Genomic DNA, 22,056 nt, shown 5'->3' on the forward strand with positions numbered 1-22,056 from the left:
ACTTCCAGATGCGTGCTTCTCCAACACGCTTCCCTCTCTCTCATTACTTAATGTAATATTTTCACATATCCAAGGTCAATTCCGTAAATTAACCAAACATTACCTTACCCCTATATTTTAGTAACGTAAAGATTCAGACACAACTACAAATCCTTTTTTACAAGTATCTTCTTATTACTTAATTATTAAAATTAAATGATGATTTTTTTACTACCGCCTAATTATTAGACATTCAAACAATTAAATTACTTCTTTTTTCCGAAAATACCCCCACTTTTTAGCTTCTGTCAAGAAATTCATTGCTTTTACGAGGGTATTTATGTCCTTTTGAGCCGTAAAAAAATAGCCGTTCATTTTTATTTTTACCTGTAAATTTAAAATACTTTTATTTTCTGTCACGAAAAAGTATAATACGTGAAGCAATGTTCAGAAAGAGGAGAGAGAAATTTGAAGGTTGCGCATTTTTTTTCATGTCCCCAATTTTTTCGCATCGAATCCAAATTAGGGTTTTTGCATTTGTTCAATTTTGGTTTTGATCTGTTGGATTGAAATTTGATTTACGTCATTACATTTCTGAGAAAGAAGTTTAGATCGTCGCTGAATCTGGTATATGTTTTTTTTTTAAATTTTTTTTATGTTTATTTCGATCTTCTTTAAATTTTTTATTTTTTCATGATTTGTGACGAATTTTTCCTCATTTTAGGGGTTATTTTTGGACTGAAATTGGAATTTCGAGTGATCATTGCAAAATCAGATTTCGTCGAGAATTATTTGGTGATTTCAGTGGAAATATCTTGTGGAACCAACTTTAATGTTTTGCTTTGGGTTCGAATTTTCACCGACTTGTGAGTATCACATTATAATTATTATATTTGATTAAATTTTGGTGAATAATAATTGTGTATTTGAAGAATGTATGTGATGTTTGATTGATTTGTTTTTTTTATATGTGAATGTGAAGGTTGGATAACTTAGATCTTGAAATTGGCTCCCCAACGCCGGTCACAGCGCCACATGGGTGGCCAGATGCAACAGAGCAATGCCGCAGCGGCGGCAGCTCTGTATGATCACCCCGGTGCGGCTGGTGGGTCCCTTTATAATGGGGGTCCCACTAGTAGCGATGCCGGCGATGCTGTCATGGCTCGCTGGCTCCAATCTGCCGGGTTGCAGCATCTGGCCTCTCCCTTGGCTTCCAACCATGTGCCCAACCTTCTGATGCAGGTATGCTGTTCTTGCATTTATTCTGATGATCACTTTCTGGTTCTGCTTCTCAAAAATAAAATTTAATTTGGGGAGATTTGTTTTTTTTTTTTTTTTTTTTTTTTTTTTTTTTTTGTTTTGTTTTTTTGAATTGGGGATATTGTTTCCAAGTTCAAAGCTATATAGACTAATTTGGAAAGATTAGTGAATTTTTAAATGGGATGCATTTTTTTTTGTTAGATACTTTATTTGTTCATGGTAATGTGTTTTTTTTTTTTTTGAAATAAATGCTTAATTTTGTACTTGTATATTGTATGGGGTGGGGGGTCTTGGATATTAAAGCTATATAGACTTATTATAGAAAGATGAGTGAATTTTAAATGGGATGCCTTGTCTTTGATTTTTATTTATTTATTTAATTTTTCATCTGATGAAGATAATGATCAATTATGTACTTGTATATTGTATGGGGGAATGTGGGTTTTCGAATAAAAATATGATTTATTTAGATAAATATGCTGCATAGAGATTTTGTGTTGATTGTGGAGTTTTTAGTTTGTTAGCTAATTGTATAGCGCATTTACGGTGTTGCAGGGCTATGGGGCACAATCTACGGAGGAGAAGCAAAGGCTGTTCAAATTAATGAGAAACTTGAATTTTAATGGGGAACCTGGTTCTGAGCCATATACGCCTACAGGCCAGAGTGTTTCTGCAGATGGTTTCTATTCACCTGAGTTTCGCGGGGATTTTGGAGCTGGGCTTTTGGACCTGCATGCTATGGATGATACAGAACTTCTGTCAGAGGTATTTTCCTTGATAGCATGCGATATGGAGTTTGCAAGATGTTAATGTTATTCAGGGTGTGTCTGTATTGCTCTTTTATGAGGTTTTGTTGTTTTATGACTTATTCTGGTGCTTTTTATTTATTGACCAATTGTTTTCTTCATTCTCCCTCATTTTTCAATATATTCCTCCAGCATGTTTTCTCAGAGCCCTTTGAGCCCACACCTCTCTTGCCGGGTTCAGCAGCTTCACTTGATGATGACAGACAGTCTAGGGGACAAGGACAAGCTGATGCAGATGCTCCTGCTGTGTCAACTGCATTTGATAAAGAGACTATTCCAAAAGAAAATAATGTGGCCAAAATAAGAGTAGTTGTAAGTATTATTTGAATTGATCTTGTTAATCTAGTTTCTTGCATCTGCGAGTTCTTATGCTATTGTCATAAAAGTGTGTGTTGAGATTTTTCCTTTTATTTCTTTTATTGTAGCAAATAAGTGCTCTCATGATTACTTATATATAAGACTTAATATGTTGTCTTGTTTCCTCACTAGATTAGTGCTCCAATAATTTGAATGCGGGTATATTGGCCTTGCAAATGGTAAATTGTTGCCTATGTATCTGAAGTGGTATTGCTAAAAGTAATGGGGGAATTGCGAACGTGCTAAACTAAAGTTTTTGATAGCCCATACAATGAAATCGATCAGGCAAACAGCCAAGTAAAACAGAGATAAATATAACTTATAAAAATACATGGAAAGTTTTTTCCATTAGAAATTGGGAATGCAAGTGTTGGGACAAAACCCACCAATACACTATGGAGCTATTCAAATGGATGATTGGATATAGATGATGAACTATATGATTTCATTCTTATGAAAACTCACTCCACTTAGGAATGTGCTATGAAACCGAATCCGAATCCAAAACCCAATCCTGAATCTCAGATTATGATAACCGAGCTGAAATTTCGGTTTGGGTTGGGATTCTTTTTAAAAAAGATTCTCTCCAGGATTGGGGATGTGGATATTTTAGGGTATCTAATATGGATTGAATATAAATTATATGTATATGATGTTATGTCTTAAATCAATTTGTAGCCTAGTGGTTGTAAAATAAGGTAGGTGCATCCAAGGGTAGTGTTTTGCTCATTTGAATTTTTTTTTGCTCAATTCACGATTATAAAATAAGCAAAAAACATTAAATGATCAGAAACTTCGGTGCAAGGGTGTATATATAAATTTTATATAATTAAAGCCCCTTGTGAGTTGTGACGGATTAGTATAGGCTATAGTTGTGCAGTACTACACTCCACAAAATTGTTTTGGTTTTCACTCTATGGTTGTTTCCCTAAAATTTATGCGGGTATTTTCCCTCACTATTTCATTATTTAACTTTCTTTTCCTTTTCACCATCAACTCATCTAGACATTTACCCTCAACTTCTTCCTAATAATTGTCTTAATTGATTCCTTTCATTTGCCTGTATAAGAGGGGCTTTAAAAGAGAAAGAAGCTTAAAGAGAGTGATAAGCTTAGAAGATTTAGAATCTAACATTTGCAACAAGCCAATTATGTGTTTGATTGTTTGTAATTGTTCTCATCTTGTTACGGCTAATTTCGGTACAATTCGGTACAATAGTAAATCTAACCATTATCCGACCTAATTGAACCAAAAAGAACCAATACCAAAAAAAAGTGGTTTGAGTTTAGGGTGGACAAAATTAAAACCTGAAAGTAACAGTTATTTGAAATAATTTTCTAAAGGGTAATTGAATTGAATTTGCACAGTCCTACTCATACTCATAGCCTCATACACTTTAAAAAACCTAGATTTAGATAGCACAAAAGTTGTATTAATATCTATGTACCTCGTATATATTGATGACCATAGGTATATATAGCATAGGCATTTATTGAAACATTGACGGATAAGGAGTATACACGTGGAAAACCTGGCTTCGTGCACACCTGCCTTTGCCTTGTGAGGATGTGCTGTCCTAGTTGCTCTTTTGCTCAATGCATGGATACACAAATTCTTCTATTTTCCAACTTTGTAATTTATTGGCCTTGCTTGGACGAGTATGTGTAGGTAAGAGCAATCGCCTACCACTTTCTCCAAAGCCCCAAGAGGATGACCTATGCTCAAACCCAATCACCACTCTTATGTCTTTGTTGATAAATTTTTAAACCATCTGCACGAAACCTAGCAAATAAATACTTGTTTATGGATAAAATAAACCCTTTTGTAAATAGATTTATGGAATTCCTAGCAATGACAAAAGTAAATTTTTTGAGGAGGTGATGTAGAGGTTTTTGGCTAGAATGGTATGTTTCTTTGTATACAAGAATGTTATACAACTTTTCTTACTTGCATGCAATGGATTACTTGTTAAGATGAAGAATAAGTGAGAGGGGCCGATGGGCAAATTAAATAGGCTGATAAAGTGTAATTTGCTTACATGCAATCGGTCTACTACTGAGAGCAATGTAGAGGTCATTTGCTAGAATGGTATGTTTCTTAATAAGATTGGTATACAAAAATGTAATACAACTTGTCTTTGCACCTGTGTTCAAAACTTCAAACATTAGACTGTATCTTGTGCTTGAAATTTGGATTCTTGATAAGTAGGCTACTTAGATTTGTGTCTATATTCGATACCCAAGTACCCATGCTCGAGTCTAAGTAGCACAACTCATAATATTAGTGCCATAAAGTCGATGAAGAAGATTGACTACTATTAGTCTGCATGTTTTGTTGTGGTATTCTTATGTAAATGTGCACAAATAGATTGTTGGGTTTAGTAATTACTCTGTTTATTTTTGCACTGTCCTCATGCATGCTATGAAATCTGAATCTAATGACCAACAAATTTACGTCAGCAAGATTTATGTGAGTTTTTAGCGTCTCTTGTATATTTTTGTAGACAGACATTGTATGCAGCCCAGTTCCTTATATTAGAAAAGCCAATATGAATTCATGCTAGGATAGTATCTAATTATTTATGCTGTTGTAGATGCCTTCAGTAGATAATTATGTTGTCCTGTTGTGGGCTGCTGTCTAATGCAGATGCCTTGATTCTCCCTAAGCTTGCTGTTAACAATGATTTATTTGCGCAAATTGATGGCTATAAGCCTGTTACTGTTTATAAGTGTGTAAATGTTATGTCGTCTTTTGTCCATTTCAAGGGATATTGGGATCTCTAAAGGCTATGTTTATGTTATTAGGTGCGCAAAAGGCCTTTGAACAAAAAGGAGCTTACTCGAAAGGAAGATGATGTAGTTACTGTTTATGACAATGCTTTGACTGTTCACGAACCCAAATTGAAGGTATCTAAATTTCTGTATGCAGTGACAACTTGAGATTAGCTTTGTATTGGGTAAAGTTGACTGTGGGTTTTAGTGTTTTATTGTTTACTATTTATGTCCTTGATATTATTCTTTTTAATTGTGAAATCACTACTTATTTTATTTTTGCTCTTACATATGAAAGGTGGACTTAACAGCATACGTTGAGAAGCATGAATTTTGTTTTGATGCTGTTCTGGATGAGCATGTAACAAATGATGAGGTATTGCATTTTTCGAATTTTAGGTCTTTTGGTTATACTAATGGACATATAGTAAAGTTCATGTGTATTCTGTTTTGTTATTCCTCATTTCTTTTTCCATCAGGTATATCGTGGTACAGTTGAACCAATCATTCCAACCATATTTCAGCGCACAAAGGCAACATGCTTTGCCTATGGTCAAACTGGTATGTAGGGTTTCTGTTCTTCGTTTACTAGTCTGCAATGTGAAATATAGTTTTTTTTTTTAATTTTTTAATTTTTAATTTTTTTTTATTTTTTTTAATTGTGTGTGTGTGTGTGTGTGTGTGTGTGTGTGTGTGTGTGTGAGTTTTCACTCATGCAAGTTTGAATTATAGTATTGTTTTTATCAACACTTCAGAGTTTGTGATAAAATAAATTGTTATCTGTTCGTCAAGATCTCCACTTCTGGTACTTTAGTGGGCTGTACTGGGAGTAACTTCTTAGGGATTATTTATTGTGACTTTCTTTGCTGGATTAATATACTAGAGGATAGACTTGTAGTTCTAACTTATTGTCAGTTCTCACACTTTGGAGCTTAAGCTTTGAATGGTAGTAACCAGAAATATACATGCTTTTACTAGATATGCCTAGTAGAGGGGTGCTAACATGTCCATACATTCATCATCTTGGGGAAATGAAATGATCCTTCGAGTGAGTAAGCAAGAACGAGTGAACATTATTGCTGCCTTGCTGGAAGCAGCTGTCCTGTGCTCAGTCTATGGGGTTGCTGATATACAAGGGAAGGTGGGAGCTTTGAGGGGTGAGGGAGGAAACAATTCTTGTTATTGCAATTCAAAGTATTAAATAATTATGTAAAAATTAAATTATTTTTCTCTTCTAAGGCAAAACCCTGATGTATGTTCTGGCTTATACTTTGAGAGATGTATAAGATTTTTGTTTATTATGTTTTGGATGATCACCTGTGATGTAACAAATCATTCTGTATCTAATTTTCAGGTAGTGGTAAGACATTTACCATGAAACCTTTACCTATCAGAGCTGCTGAAGATCTTCTGAGACTGTTGCACCAGCCTGTTTATCGTAATCAAAGATTCAAATTGTGGCTCAGTTACTTTGAGATTTATGGGGGCAAATTGTTTGACCTCTTATGTGACAGAAAGTATGGTTCACGCATGTTAATTCACTTCTTACTTGTGTTCCATTTTGGGATAGTTGGATGGGTTACTTTATGTTTGAGTATACCTTGCTATTTGCTCCACTCTTTTACAGACTAGTTGTGGTTTGTGACGTTTGGCTGATAAGTATGCTCTTTTTAATCTACTCTTAATTAGAAAACTGCTTTGTGCGCTTTAGTATGATTTTGTTGCAATGCATGTTATGTTTTTCAGCATGTCCTATTTGGAAAAGACAATGAAAATTATTTTCTTTTTGTCATATCAATTAGTGTACTGTATACTTTTATACTACCTATTAAATCTGTATATTGTCAGATAACATGCAGGGATATATTTGAGAGTTTTTGTGTTGATAATTATACTAGTTGGGATTATTGCATTATATTTTGAATACTGACAGATGTACCAACTGAATGAGCAATTTTCCCTGTAGGAAACTCTGTATGAGGGAAGATGGACGGCAGCAAGTTTGCATTGTTGGACTGCAGGAGTTTGAAGTTTGTGATGTGCAAATAGTTAAAGAGTATATTGATAGAGGGAGTGGAGCAAGAAGTACTGGTACCACAGGTGCCAATGAAGAATCTTCAAGGTCACATGCTATCCTTCAGCTTGTTGTGAAAAAGCACATTGAAGTAAAGGACACAAGACGAAATAATGAAGTTAATGAAGCCAAGATTGGGAAGGTTGTTGGAAAAATTTCTTTTATTGATTTAGCTGGAAGTGAAAGAGGGGCAGATACAACTGATAATGATCGACAAACAAGGTGCTTTTCCTACAAAATATCTTTGCTTCCCTCTCTGGTCCCTTGAAGTGGCAACAAAGGACCAAACAATAGTTTGGTTGATAAAAATGAATACAATGTTGTCTTGCGATGGAGCTCATTTAGCTCCTATATTAATTCTAAGTGTATTACTCATTACTGCTTGTGCAAGTTCACTCCATCTGTATTTTTTTGTTGGCATACCAAATCTTAGGCCATTAAAGACAGGACAATTTAGAATTTTAGATTGTATGAAACATATTAGACTGATATTCATTGCCTTTAGGGTGGGCACTAGAGGCAGTCATGTTCTGCTTTTCAAATATTTGTTCTTGTTGCTTATGATGTTTCATCGTATTTACCTTATTGTCACTTTCTTGGTTGACTTGTTTCAGGATTGAGGGAGCTGAGATTAATAAGAGTCTTTTGGCTCTCAAGGAGTGTATTCGTGCACTTGACAACGACCAACTTCATATTCCATTTCGAGGGAGTAAACTCACTGAGGTTCTTCGTGACTCATTTGTTGGCAACTCAAAGACTGTTATGATTTCTTGCATTTCTCCCAATGCTGGATCATGTGAACATACCCTTAATACTCTAAGATATGCAGATAGGTACTTACGATTTCATTCAGTTTTGTGATTATGTGTTTCTAATGGCATATATCTTAATTACAATTTTCATTGTTGATTTGAATGGACAGGGTAAAAAGTCTCTCGAAAAGTGGGAATGTGAAAAAGGATTCGTTGCAGAGTTCACTACCAACTGTAAATAAGGAATCTTCGTCCATGCCAAGTGCACAGGTTTTCACAGACATTGAGGCTGTTCAGGAGCGTCCAGAGGCTAGAGGAGCTGATGTCAGTAGAAAAGCAACAGAGAAGGAAAACTTTTCCTACAACCCTCCATCTGATTTTACAAGTTACGGCTACAACGGAAGGAGTGTGAATGGTGCTGCTTCTGGATCAAGTGATGGAGATAAATTTGAGAGGAAAAATACTTATGGTGGTTCTACTAGTCAAAAGCTTTACTCATCATCTGCCCAGAATTCTGCTGATATGGAAGAATGCATTCAGAAGGCATCCCCTCCTCGCAGAAAAATCTCAAGTAGGGATGACAGGACAGAAAAACTTGGGACCTGGCTTAAGAAAGATGGGGTTGTGCCTGATCCGTCAACCATAACTCACAGATCTCATAATATGAGTGCTGCAAATGCAACCAATGTTTCATCGAGGCATAGTGAACCTGAAACTGTTGTGAATGATGGAAATATTGATGCGATACTAGAGGTTGGTTTTCCTCGATTTTGATCAGTCTCCCTTTATCACTATTTACAGCTTTGGTCTGATGTCAAATTGCAATCTTTTTCCTATTTTGACATGAGCTGAAACTCTCTTTCGTGCTTGCTGTATTTTATTTTGCATTTCTTTCTCAAGTGTTTATTTCTGTTTCAATTTTTTGGTAGGAGGAAGAAGCACTAATTGCTGCGCATCGAAAGGAGATAGAAGATACAATGGAGATTGTCCGTGAAGTATGTATCTTTACAGCTGTTAAGCTTTTAGTAAATAGCTTTTTTTTTTTGTCTATATATATATATATATTTTAAGTATTAATTTTATCTGTTTTTTACTACGTAAATTTGTTTGATGGGGAAGTAAATTTTATGGATTACAAAATTGTTCTTCGTAAGCATGTCCTTTTACAAAGGATGACAAAAAGAGAAAGCTAAAACAAAAAAACAGCAACTTGTTTGTACATCTTACCTAAGATGATGTTGCAAATAGACGGCTAATATTTGCCAGCTTTACACTGTGTGATTGTGTGTTCACTATTATGGGGAGGGCATTTAAAGTTGATGGGAGGTGCTGATGGGTATGTATAGCCTAAATGCCTAATGCTAGGGTGATTAAACCTTTGTTGCTTACACTTTTTATATTTTGCCTAAAGTTTAGGTTATATCTAGCATATAAAACAATTTGCTTGTAAAATTGAGTGTCATGTCCAATCTTGATTTTCTCCATAACGCAGTTCTAAATTTAAGAGATAAATTCTGTTTCTATTCTGTTGCAACATCCTTAAACTTAATACATTGAAGTTTATTAAATTGTACATATTGAAGTTTGAAATAAAGGAAGTAGCTCTTAATGTATAAACTAATAGGACTAACTTCTACAATATGCAGTAACTGCAGCTAAATCTTTTATATGCTACAGGAAATGAAGCTTTTGGCAGAAGTTGAGCAACCAGGGAGTCGGATTGACAATTATGTTGCACAACTGAGTTTTGTTCTCTCACGGAAGGCTGCAGGTCTAGTTAGCCTGCAGGCTCGGCTTGCCAGATTTCAGCACCGGCTTAAAGAGCAGGAAATTCTTAGCCGAAAGAGGGTTCCACATTAACCATGTTTCTCTTGTCAATGCACCTCACTTTGAACACTCAAAAAGAGTTATTTCATGTTGACATGGTACCCAACTTTGTTGCACTGGTGTAGTCAAGAAGCTGTGATGTTACATCTCACAAGCGTGTGTCATGTCCAAGCTTCTGCCCAAGAGACCTTTGTTGAAAAATTTGTGTTTTTTGTGAAAGATATTCATGTAGTCAATTGTATTATTCTAGTGAAGTCTGATATGATGATATAGACGGGTTGTGGATTGGCTGAAGAAGGGTGATAGGGAAGATGATTACACAACACTCGTGTTTTAGTTTGAGAAGTGGAAGAAATGCTTTTATTATTTGTTCTTTAATTCATTGAATTCCAAAATCTCTTGTAATTTGCATATAACCACAATGATAGGAAATTAAATTGGAGAACCATAACTAGAGCTGATTAATTCCAGTTCTTAAATTCGCTTGGTTGCATCAGGAAGGCTAAGTTTTGCATGCTGCGACAGCAAATGGTTATGTTTTTGTTGATGTTTTTGTTGCAAGAACACGCAAGGGGCTCCAAAAATCATATACTTGGGTGTGCAAGCCAAAACATCCTACTTTTGTTCAGTCTCTTTGAAAATGCAGTTCTTAACTTTGTAACCACATTAGAGTGGAGATGCAGCAAAAACTCTTAAATTGATTATTTTGGGTATTTTTCTTGCTGGATTTTTCATCAAATTCCCTGAGTTAATTTTTTATTCATCATATATCCATGAATTTTTACAAATTCACCATATACCCACGAGTTTTACAACAATGTCACCAAATGCCCTTAATGAATAACGGTGGTTAACTCCGCTAGTCATTAGGGCGAATTATGCCATGTGGCGGTACTTGGTTAGTTATTTTTTAACTATTTCATCAATTATTAAAAAATTAAAAAAAAACATTTTAAAGAAATTAATTTTAAAAAAAAACATCCACCACCCCTAACCCCACCAACGTCCCCGACTCGCCAGCGTTGCTGGCACCAGCCAACCAACCCCTTCCGCTGGCGCTAGGCTCGTATCCCGTCGACGAACTCTCTCTAACATCCTCACCCCTCCCTAAGACCCCTAAACATAAAGATTTCTCTCTCTCCAGTGCCGGAATCAACAAACCCCAGCAGCCCTGCTCCCCTCCCTCGTCGGCGCCAACCACTGCTCACAACCATCCCAAAATCCCTTTCACCCCCACAAAAACCACTCACGAAACCCCAAAATCGAAAAATCGAAACCTTAAAACTCAAAAATCAGGGTTTTGATTTTGGGGATTTTTATTTTGGGGTTTCGGTGAGATGTTTAGGGGATTGAGATGGCAAGGGAAGAGTCGGTTTAAGTTTGCCGGCGTGGGGATGAGAGTGTGGATGCCGGCGGTGGGGATTGTAGAGGTTTTAGAGGGAGAGAGGAAGATGTTTTTGGGATTGGGGAATGAGTGGTTCAGAGGAAACAAAGCGGGACCCGATTGCCAGGGTGTCAGGTTCGCGGTGGCACTGGCACCAGGCAGATTACACAGCAGCTGGGCTAAGGTGGTGGATGGTTTTTTTTTTTATATTTTTTAAAATTTTAATTTTTTGATTATTAATTAATTATTTATTATAAAATTTAAAAAATATAATGGAAGCCATTCATAGGTTACCACGTGGTAAATTAATCCTTCCGTAAGTCATTTGGGTATTTTGTAACATTTTTGATAAATTCAAGGGCATATGATGAATTTGAAAATTTTTGTGGGTATCTGGTGAATAAAAAAAATAAATCAGGGGTATTTGGAGAAAAATCTGTTTTTCTTGCCTATATTTGGAGAAATGGAGAAAGGGAGGAAATTAAATAGGCTATGATTGATTGCCGTTCGCAACGTTATAAAAACTAACCAAGTACAATTTTTTTCTTTTATAAGAAAAGGAAAACATACAGAAACGGGTAATTTCCTAGAATAATGTAATAATATAAAGTAATTACTAATAAACATTGGTTTAAAAGCTATTTCCCACAATACCGTCCACGTAGGCTCGGTTTCAAGGTTCGGTATTTGGAAGTATAAAACTGTTAACATTGTTGGCGGTTTTAACTAATATAAAACCTTTAATGGTATTAGAGATTCTATGCATAGAACCTCTATATGTTGTTCTTTATGCAAAACCTCTAATACCATTAGGGGTTCTATATAAAGAGCCGCTAGTGAAAGCTAAAGAAGAGGTTCTATGCATAAAACCTCTAATGGTATTAGCGGTTCTATTATATAACCTCTAATGTTATTAGTGGTTCTATATATAGAACCTCTGTTGGTATTGGCGGTTCTATAATGTCAAATTTCAAACCTAGAAACCGATCCTTTGTGGACGGTATTGTGAAAAATAGTTTTAAATCGACTTATATAGGGAATTAATTTGTATTTTAAAATTATTCATGGAAATCACTCTATAAAAACAATTAGAAGAAATCTTTTAATGAATATTAATTTACCTACCATTTTATTTTTAATTAAAAAAGATAAATTACAAGTTTACCACTTTGATAAATTTGTAAATAAGTAAACCAAGGAAGTGTTAATGATGTGTATTGAACGACAAAAATCGTACTTGATGGTACGATTGAGTTGACCCGTGACAGTGATGGGTATTTGGGCGGGATTTTTCCCTCCTAAGTCAAAGCCACTTTCAAATTTAAATTCCATGAATTGAGTAATTGCAGACACCTAAAAATGTCTCCCTAAAACAAAACCCGATGATGAACAACCTTCACCTCCATTATTGGTCGGGTTAAGTATTTAATCTTTGGAGTGCTTAAATCCATATTCAATTCAATACATTTGATAAACCCACCCAATTTTTAGTCGATTTTGCTAAACCATAACTTATCTTCCTCTTTTAGTGTCCACATCACAAAACCGAGATAAATTGATTTTGTGGCCCTATAGTTTTGATCCAATTATTATATAGTTGGATAGGCCTTAAAATAAGTTTTCCAACGATATATTATATTCCATATTCCGAGTTACGGATCAAAAGTTATCATAGTTTAAAAACGCGTAAAACTGGAATTTACCATACCACGGTAAAATTGCCGCGCCGTGGCATATTGTGATGTGTAACGGCACTTAACTAGGGTGTTATTTTCGCGGCGCTTCATTTCTAGTTTTCCATACCTAACCCTTCATATTTTCTCTGTAAATATGAACCTGATTTCCTCAGTTTCGGGGCACCAAAAATCATTTTTTTTTCTCCCCACACCAAAAACAATTCTCTCTTCCTCTCTTATACACCAACACACATTCTAATCTCTCTTTCATATTCTAAGCCTTAAACATGTATTCCTAATTACATCATTTCTTCCTTAAGCACTTCAAGGAGTCAATACAGCACCCGAAGTTCCGTACTTATACCAAGGCGTGAAAGGTAAAACCAACTGAGGGTTTGGCCCCAATTCAACTCTACTTTTATTTAATTTAATTTCAATTTCATTTATATATTTATTGAAGTTACTAACAATTTATTCATGATGTAGCGATTTAAAGAAAAGTGGAACGTGAGTAATTTATTCACTTAATTACTCTTTTTATTGCTAGTATCATGATTAGGATTATTATAATTTGATTTTACTAACGATATTATTGTCAAATTGCTTCCAATATTAATGTTTATTCTATTTATATTTATCACCGTATTGCATGTTTAAAGGGAATATGTAATTGAATATAACGTCTAATAAGATAATTTTGATGACCGGTTTAGGATCCTTTTTAATCTTGGTATTTAATCGAAGTGATCACAATATTTTAGAATTATGTGTTGCATTAATATTCAACCAATTTAGTTTAATATTAGTTTGGAGCAAATTGAATCTTTGTTTGCATGCCTTAGAGATTATAGAATACTTTTCACTATAAGAATCGAGTAGAGGGCAAAAGGGGGCGAATGTGACTCCATGGCTCACTTCGTACCATCATCCCCGATCATCCTTTCATGGTTGGAGTTAGTAATCTCATGCACTATGAATGGGGTGTAACCATCACGGGTCAATCGTTGTTGCCTTTCGTTGTCCCTTAATCATGGTTGCCTTAAATGATCCGTGAATGGTTTATAAGTTCCTTAAAAAATTGTTGGCGGCTCCATACTTTGCTTTGTCCCTAATCGCATGTCAATTCCACCTTGCAACTTCCTATGAGTGCCAAGCATACTCACAACATGCTTACGTAAGCGCGCTTCAAACGACACCTACAATAATGAAATCATATTACTAAATGAATGATTAAGCACTAGTAGAAAAAAGCAAATGACCACCTGTAGGGAATATTTCAAGTAACATAACCCCAAGCTTGAACCCCACTGTGATCATACACTAAAGTATGGTGGCGTCCAAAGGGAAAGAAAAGAGAGCAAAAGAGTCGCCAACAAGTTTTAGGAACTTGTAAATCAATCACGAGGTGAAGGTTACACCCCTTAACGATCCATGAGATCGTCAACTCCATAAGGTCAAGAACCAAATAGGGTTCGGGGATGAGGGTACGAATCCAATCTACAAAAGAAAGGACCCGCCCTATAAAATAGGTGTAGACACCCATTTGTGTCTCCTCAAAACCAAACCCAGTGATGAATGCCTTTCACGTCGAACCATAATCGAATGAGGTGAAAGTGTGGAAAAGTCAAGTGTTGCGGTTTATTTTTATTTAAAATTCTTTTCTCTCTGTTTTCGAAAATAACTCTATTTTATTTAAAAATAGCCAAACCAGTTTAGTTTGGTCCATAATTAAGGTCCAATAATAGTGTAGTTGGATGGGGCTCGAAGAGACCTTTCCAACTATATATTATAAGCCCAATTCCGATGAATATTGAGGAAGTTATGGCCAAAATGCTAAACTGGGCCCGGTTAATTATTTACATGCGGCCCAATGATCTAGAGGAGGGCCCAATGTTAATTATTATTCCTAAAATTATTAGGATTAATTATAACTTTCTAGAAGTTTCTAGAAGGTTCTTTTTAATTCTAATATTATTAGATTTAATAATTATTTGTTTTAAAGTGGACTTTTATTGGGAATAAAATATTATTATTTTATTATCATTATTATTATTATTATTATTATTACTATTATTATTATTATTATTATTATTATTATCATCATCTTTAAAAAACACGTTTTTATCGATCAAGTTGATTAAAGATCGGATTCCGCGTGGAAAAGCGTGTCTAAGTCAGACTGTCGCCTCGCGACAGACCCTGTCGCCTCGCGACAGACCCTGTCGCATCGCGACAGAGTGAATTCCTGGCGACAACGTGTAGTTTTATTCCTTGTCAAATTCCATACTTTTCCGGGCTATTTTCTTATAAATAGAGTCCTAAACCTCCGTTTTTATTCATCAACTCTCATCAAGGCTTACTTGATTTCTCTCTCTCTCTCTCTCTTTCTAAACCAACCTTTTTACAAACAATACCGCATTCGCAAGACTTAGAAACATCTAGCCAAGTTCGAAGTTGCCTTCGTCCTAGACGTGCAAGGTTGATATTTTCTAAGGGTTTGGTCCAAATTTAGTCAAAACTTTATTTAATTTGATTTCAACTTGATTCTTTAATTCTTTATTATCTTCATTGAAGTTTACTAACTTGTGTATTTTGTTATTAGAAAGAGGTACGAGGCTTCAAAGTAAGTAGAATAGCTTACTCCCTATTTCTTTCACAATGTAGAAAGCATGTTTAGATTTGATTAATTCCAAGTATCATGTTAGGATGTTATTTAATGCTTTCTAGTATCATGTTTAGGATGCCTTTACTCTTTTCTAATATCATGTTAGCATGTTAGTACCATGTTAGGTTTAAAGCTTTGATCTTTATTGTTTAGTGACATGTTAGGATTTATTATTAATCTTGTTAGTATCATGCCTAGGATCTTGCTATTATTATTAAGCTTTATTATTCCTTAACATGATTTTGATTATTATTACGATTATCATTATGTTGCTTGATATTATTTATATTTTGTTGTTATTTCTTGATCACACTTTTTATGCTTGTTTAAAGGGAATTTGTACTTGAAATCACGCTTAATAAGATAATTGATAATTTGGTTTAGGCTAATACGATTTTAATTCAAGTGATCACCAATAATAGTTTTATTTGTGCATTAATATTCAACGAACATAGATAAACAGGTTAGGATTAATATAATGTTTGTATGTTATTCGAAAAGCGTACATGAATACGAGCAGAACAAAGTAGAGGCCTATTTTATAGGGCGGGTCCTTTCTTTTGTAGATTGGATTCGTACCCTCATCCTCGAACCCTATTTGGTTCAAGACCTTATGGAGTTGATGGTCCTTTGGATCGTCTTTTGGGTTTACAAGTTCCTAAAACTTGTTGGCGACTCTTTTGCTCTCTTTTTCTTCCCTTTGGAACGCCACCATACTTAAGTGTATGATCATAGTGGGGTTCAAGTTTGGGATCATAATGCTTGAAATATTCCCTACAGTTTTTGGCGACTCCACTGGGGAGGATTTATATTTATATTCCTGAAATTTATTTTGGCAATTATTTAGAATGAGCGGATGAGACTCAAAAAATTCTAAGTATTTCATGTGCGTAATTTGATTAACATTATTGTCATATGCATTAAAAGGTTCTCATTGGAGAGACCAATGAGTCAAAACATAGGATTTTTACACGTAGGAAATTTGAGAAATTTCTTTCACAACTAGAATTGAAATAATGCTGCGAAACCTGGAAAACTCTAAGAACACAGATACCTGCTGAGGCATGTAGGAACTAGCATCTAGAAAGCAGGGCTTGTCGCCTGTAAAGAGCTTCTGTCGCCTGGCGAAAGTTCTGTCGCTTGGCGACAGAGGTTCTTTTGCGGCGATAGTCCCTGTAGTCTGGCGCCAAGTTCTTCCAATACCGAGCCAGAGCTCTGCCCTCTTGTTTTGACCATTTCTAGTACTGTTGGCTCGATTCTACTTCCAGTTATTTTCTCACTTTTCTGAAACCTATATGTGTTCTACATATGGACATAACCCTCTGGGGGTTCACGCTTCATCTGCCCAATTGAACGCTCCTGGAAACAACGGTTAGGCTTCCGCGTGATGCATCCGGACTCATAACCATGGACCCTCTTTGACTTAACCCATATCCTTGAACTTTAGAGAACTAGAGCCATGGTTAGGTTGCAAACTCATTGCATCATATTATGACTATATGAACTACTTGTGCATCCTTGTTTGTGCATACTATATATGTGTTAACCGTTTGTTTGACTTGTGTTTAAGACTAAATAAATTGACTAATGACTAAAAGGACTTTGTCTAATTAATTAATTAATTAATTTCAAATTAATTAAATTCTAATAAATTAATCAACTTGACTTAGTATGACTTTAGGCATGTCCATTTAGAGTAAAATTACTGGAAACAATCCAGATTAATGTTCCAGCAATGGCGCAGAAATCTGGGCTGTGGCACCTCTGTTTAGTGTCTGTCGCCTGGCGACAGTTCTGTCGTCTAGCGACAGGCTTTAAACAGTGGCAACAGTTCTGTCGTTTTAGCGACAGTCCAGTTTCTTGCTCGAGTCATCACGACGAGTCTAATTAAACAGTCTACTAATCAGTTTACCAGTTTATTAATGGTTCAAACCATGTCCAAGTCTTTAATTGAGTCTAGGCACTTAAAGTCCCATGGTCATGTACTAGAGTCAAAGCATGTCACTCACACACATTCATAAAGCACACACATAACATGATTGTCACACCATGACCATGTCTAGAGAGTCTTGCATGCGTGTTTTCCGTCATTTTTTTTGGGGGGGGTAAGTCGGATATTAATCCTCCAATTTAAAAAAATCATTAAACCTTCCCCTAAAATATGCACCCTATTTTAGCTTTTTCTCTCTTTAAATTTTTAAACCATAAAGTCAAAGTCAATTAGAGTCGGGTTATTAAAACAAATATGGTTTAACTTACATCGCGTGGACAAGAAAGGAAGGGCGTTTAATCAAGGACAACACTTTCGTTCAAGTTTTACTTTTTGACAAACCAATCGGTAGGAAAAGGAAAGCTAAGATGATAATGGCTAGTCAAGAAGAGCTTAATGAAGTCAAGGGAGAGGTAGCCAACTTGGCTGAGATATTGAAAAACTTAACCTTGCAAATGAATGACCCTGCAAAACAACAACAAATGGGCCTAATCCAGGAAAGCTTGGGCAAACTGTCCAACGACTTTAGATTCCAAGGGATTAGCTCACAAGGGGTCTCGGTGGATAAGGACCTTCTCCTGCAAACGACATCCCTAAATTTAAGCCTATGGATAACCCTTACTTTCATCTAAGAGCATTTGAAACTATAATTAATATTAAGGGGATAGACAAGAAAGTCTTTCATTCTGTATTTTCTTTGTCTTTAGAAGCTGTATGTCAACAGTGGTACTTTTCACTTGATAAAGAAAAGACCTCTAGTTGGGAGTCTATTGTAAGTGCTTTCATTGAAAGATATAAATGCAATATTATTCAAGTTGAAACTGATCACAAAGAACTTGAAATTCTAAAGCAAAAAGAAAACGAAGGCTTCACTTCCTTCTTTAATAAATGGAGGGAAACCACTGCAAAAATGGTTGAAGTACCTAGTGAAAGAGAATCTGTCAGGATGTTCATTAAGAACCTCCAAGAAAAATACTCCAAACATCTTAGGTACCAAAGTAATTTGCACACTTTTAAGGCCGTCTATGATATTGGTATCAATATTGAAGATGACCTAGCCAAACAAAAAGCTGCTAACAATAACTCCAACAGTGGCTGGAAGGGTAAGAAGAACGACAATCCTTCTTCTTCTAAATCCACCCACTCAAATAACGTTAGCACCTTTAATTTGAATGAAGTCCTAGCTATGAACAATAACCAAGGAAAAAAGAAACCATTTAGGAAGAATTATACTCCTATTGGTATGAGTTATGACACCGCGTTTGACCGTTTACACGCAAAAGGTCTTATAACTCCTATTGGACCATTTGGGGACCCACCTGTCGAAAGGAGAACGGCTAGCTGGAACTCAAATGCACATTGTAAGTATCATCAAGGCAGGGGCCATCCTACGGAAAATTGTTGGAGGCTAAAGGAAGCCATCCAAGATTTGATTGATAGTAACAAACTTCCATTGCCCCCTACAAGCAAGAAACCAAGCATCAACACCGCACCACTGTCGGATTCCTTAGCCATTTCTGACGAAGAAAATCAAGTGGACCTATCTAGTCTCATAGAACCTATTGAGACCATTGAAGAAGAAATCTTCGAAGATGTCGTTGACTCTTATGACCAAGAACCTGCGACTAGGCAGGATGTATACGCACTAACACTACTTTTGGTTTAGGTGCACAAATTATTGTTCCAAACAAAGGAGATCCTAAGAGAGCAAAACGAGATGCTCAAGAGTAGACCTCCGCCCAAGGAGAAGAAACCTTTCTCTCTCCAAGTAATTGACACTCCCAAGAAGAGTAATAAGCTTTATACTCCAATTGAGACGTCATATGCTAACATGTTCAAAATACTCTCCGAGAATGGTAAGATCCAACCTCTCGAACCGAGACCATTTGAGTCACTAAAGAGGACAGACAGGTATTACTGTTCATACCATCAATCAGGAGGACATACAATAGAGAATTGCTTTAAGTTCAAAGAGTTGGTTCAACGACTGATTGATGACAAGAAACTGGTTCAACTCCCACAGGATGCCACGATCAATGGAGTGTTGGAAGTGATGATGAAGATGTCTATCTCAAAGATATCGAAGAGGCTCCTCTATCAACAATATACCCAGTAAGTGACATTTGGGACGAAGATGATTCGCCCATAGATGTCCTCACCAGGTCCGGGAGAATGCAACCTCCCATTTCAACACAACCTATGCCCACCATTCCACAAATTCCCATACCAATCATAGAAGACAACGATGTTGTCAAACAACTAAAAAAGACTAAGGTTGAAATGAATGTATGGAAACTCTTAGCCACATCCTGAGAGCATAGAGTTGCAGTCATGGATGCCTTGGCTAAGGTAGGCATAGATTCGGACACCACTCCTGAGGGACTAGCTAACTTCCTCACGAGTGATCTTCCAAGTCCAATCAACTTGGTCACCTTTTCGGATAAGGACTTAACACCGGAAGGCGACAAGCACAACAAGGCTCTAAACCTCACAGTAATATGTAAGAGAATGAATGTTCCTATGACCCTTGTGGATAATGGATCGGCAATCAATGTTTGTCCACTTAGGACTGCAAAAATGCTAGGCATAAGAGATGAGGATTTGTCCCCATCAACTCAAGGAATAAGAGCCTATGATAACTCACGCCGTCAAGCTTTAGGAACAATTACTATGAATATAACGGCGGGAGCAATTGAACATGCCACTACATTCCAAGTAGTGGACATTAAAGCATCTTTCAACTTGTTATTGGGACGCCCTTGGCTTCATGATCTAAAGGTCGTCCCTTCATCTTTTCACCAACAAGTGAAAGCCATAGTTGGAGGAATACCAATCACCATCGATGCTTCATCTATGAGGATCAAAACAGTGGAGAACCCACTAATCAATGTAGAACATGATGAAAACAATGAAGATTTGTGGGGCTTTAACGAAGAGGTCTCCTTAATAGAGGAGGATGAGAGGACCCCTATTCATTACGACCTCCACTCAAACATGGTAACTAATGCTATTCTAAGAAAACAAGGACACTTTCCTGGAATGACTCTAGGAAAGAAGAAATGAATAGCTAAGCATATGAAATTACCTGGCCTCCCTAAGTTGGATACTGTAGGGAATATTTCAAGCATTATGATCCCAAACTTAAACCCCACTGTGATCATACACTAAAGTACGGTGGCGTTCCAAAGGGAAAGACAAAGAGCAAAAAGAGTCGCCAACAAGTTTTAGGAACTTGTAAACCCAAAAGACAATCCAAAAGGACCATCAACTACTCCATAAGGTCTTGAACCAAATAGGGTCCGGGGATGAGGGTACGAATCCAATCTACAAAAGAAAGGACCCGCCCTATAAAATAGGCCTCTACTTTGTTCTGCTCGTATTCATGTGCGCTTTTCGAATAACATACAAACACTGTATTGAACCTAACCTGTTTATCTATGTTGGTTGAAATTAATGCACAAATAAGACTATTATTGGCGATCACTTGAGTTAAAATCACATTAGCCTAAACCAAATTATTAATTATCTTATTAAGCGTGATTTCAAGTACAAATTCCCTTTAACAATCATAAAAGGTGTGATCAAGCAATAACAATAAATAATCAAGCAACATAAGGATAAATCAAAATAACGATAATGATGATAATAGCATGATAAGGCATAATAAAGCTTAAACATAATAGCAAGATCCTAGGCATGATACTAACAAGATTAATAACAACTCCTAGCATGTCACTAAGCAATAAAGATCAAAGCTTTAGACCTAACATGGCACTAACATGATATTATGATATTAGAAATAAGTAAAGGCATCCTAAACATGACACTAGAAAGCATAAAATAACATCCTAACATGATACTAGGAATATTAAACATCCTAACATGATACCAGGAATTATAAACAATAATAAGCATGCAATCTACATTGTGAAAGAAATAGAGAGTAAGCTAATCTACTTACTTTGAAGCCTCGTACCTCTTTCTAATAACAAAATACACAAGTTAGTAAACTTCAATAATAATAAAAAATAATTAAAGAATTAAATTAAAATCAAATTAAATAAAGTTTTGACTAGTTTTGGACCAAACCCTCAGAAAATATCAACCTTGCACGTCTAGGGCGAAGGCAACTTCGAACTTGGCTAAGAGATTCTAAATCTTGTGAATGCGGAATATTGTATGTAAAAAGCTAGTTTAGAAAAAGAGGGAGAAAGAAAGCATATATTGCTCAAGAGAGAAAAGAGAGAATTAAAGAAGAGTTGATGAGAGTTGATGATTCTGAAAACAAGGATTCGGACCCTATTTATAATGAAAATAGTCCGGAAAACATAGAATTTGATAAGGAATAAAACTACACGCTGTCGCCAGGAATCGACTCTGTCGCGAGGCGACAGGGTCTGTCGCGCGGCGACAGACTTGTCGTTTGGCGACAACCAGTATTAGCGCGTTTTCTTCACGCGGAATCCGATCTTTAATCAACTTGATCTACGGAATCCGTACAGAAGATAAAATACG

At 36.0% G+C, this 22,056-nt stretch overlaps 1 protein-coding gene across 1 annotated transcript; it reads left to right on the forward strand.

Annotated features, from left to right (window-relative positions):
- The first annotated feature begins 331 nt into the window (after nucleotides 1-331).
- LOC145608047 (kinesin-like protein KIN-13A) lies at nucleotides 332-10,549 on the forward strand. Its single transcript, XM_081663651.1, has 14 exons — nucleotides 332-606; nucleotides 704-845; nucleotides 962-1,221; nucleotides 1,795-2,004; nucleotides 2,178-2,357; nucleotides 5,207-5,308; nucleotides 5,472-5,549; nucleotides 5,653-5,734; nucleotides 6,528-6,690; nucleotides 7,140-7,469; nucleotides 7,862-8,080; nucleotides 8,170-8,752; nucleotides 8,929-8,994; nucleotides 9,677-10,549. Exons 3-14 carry the CDS (start codon nucleotides 1,015-1,017, stop codon nucleotides 9,857-9,859), a joined length of 2,403 nt encoding a protein of 800 aa, XP_081519777.1. The 5' UTR covers nucleotides 332-606; nucleotides 704-845; nucleotides 962-1,014; the 3' UTR covers nucleotides 9,860-10,549.
- The last annotated feature ends 11,507 nt before the right edge of the window (nucleotides 10,550-22,056 follow it).

This window comes from Chenopodium album, chromosome 23, assembly GCF_948465745.1.
Source record: "Chenopodium album chromosome 23, dcCheAlbu1.1, whole genome shotgun sequence".
NCBI classification, from domain to species: domain Eukaryota; kingdom Viridiplantae; phylum Streptophyta; class Magnoliopsida; order Caryophyllales; family Amaranthaceae; genus Chenopodium; species Chenopodium album.

Coding starts and splice junctions, on each gene's coding strand:
- LOC145608047 (XM_081663651.1), top strand. CDS start 1,015: ATGGGTGGCCAGATGCAACAGAGCAATGCCGCAGCGGCGGCAGCTCTG. Junction 5,550..5,652: donor AGCATGTAACAAATGATGAG/GTATTGCATTTT, acceptor TTTTTCCATCAG/GTATATCGTGGTACAGTTGA. Junction 7,470..7,861: donor GATAATGATCGACAAACAAG/GTGCTTTTCCTA, acceptor GACTTGTTTCAG/GATTGAGGGAGCTGAGATTA.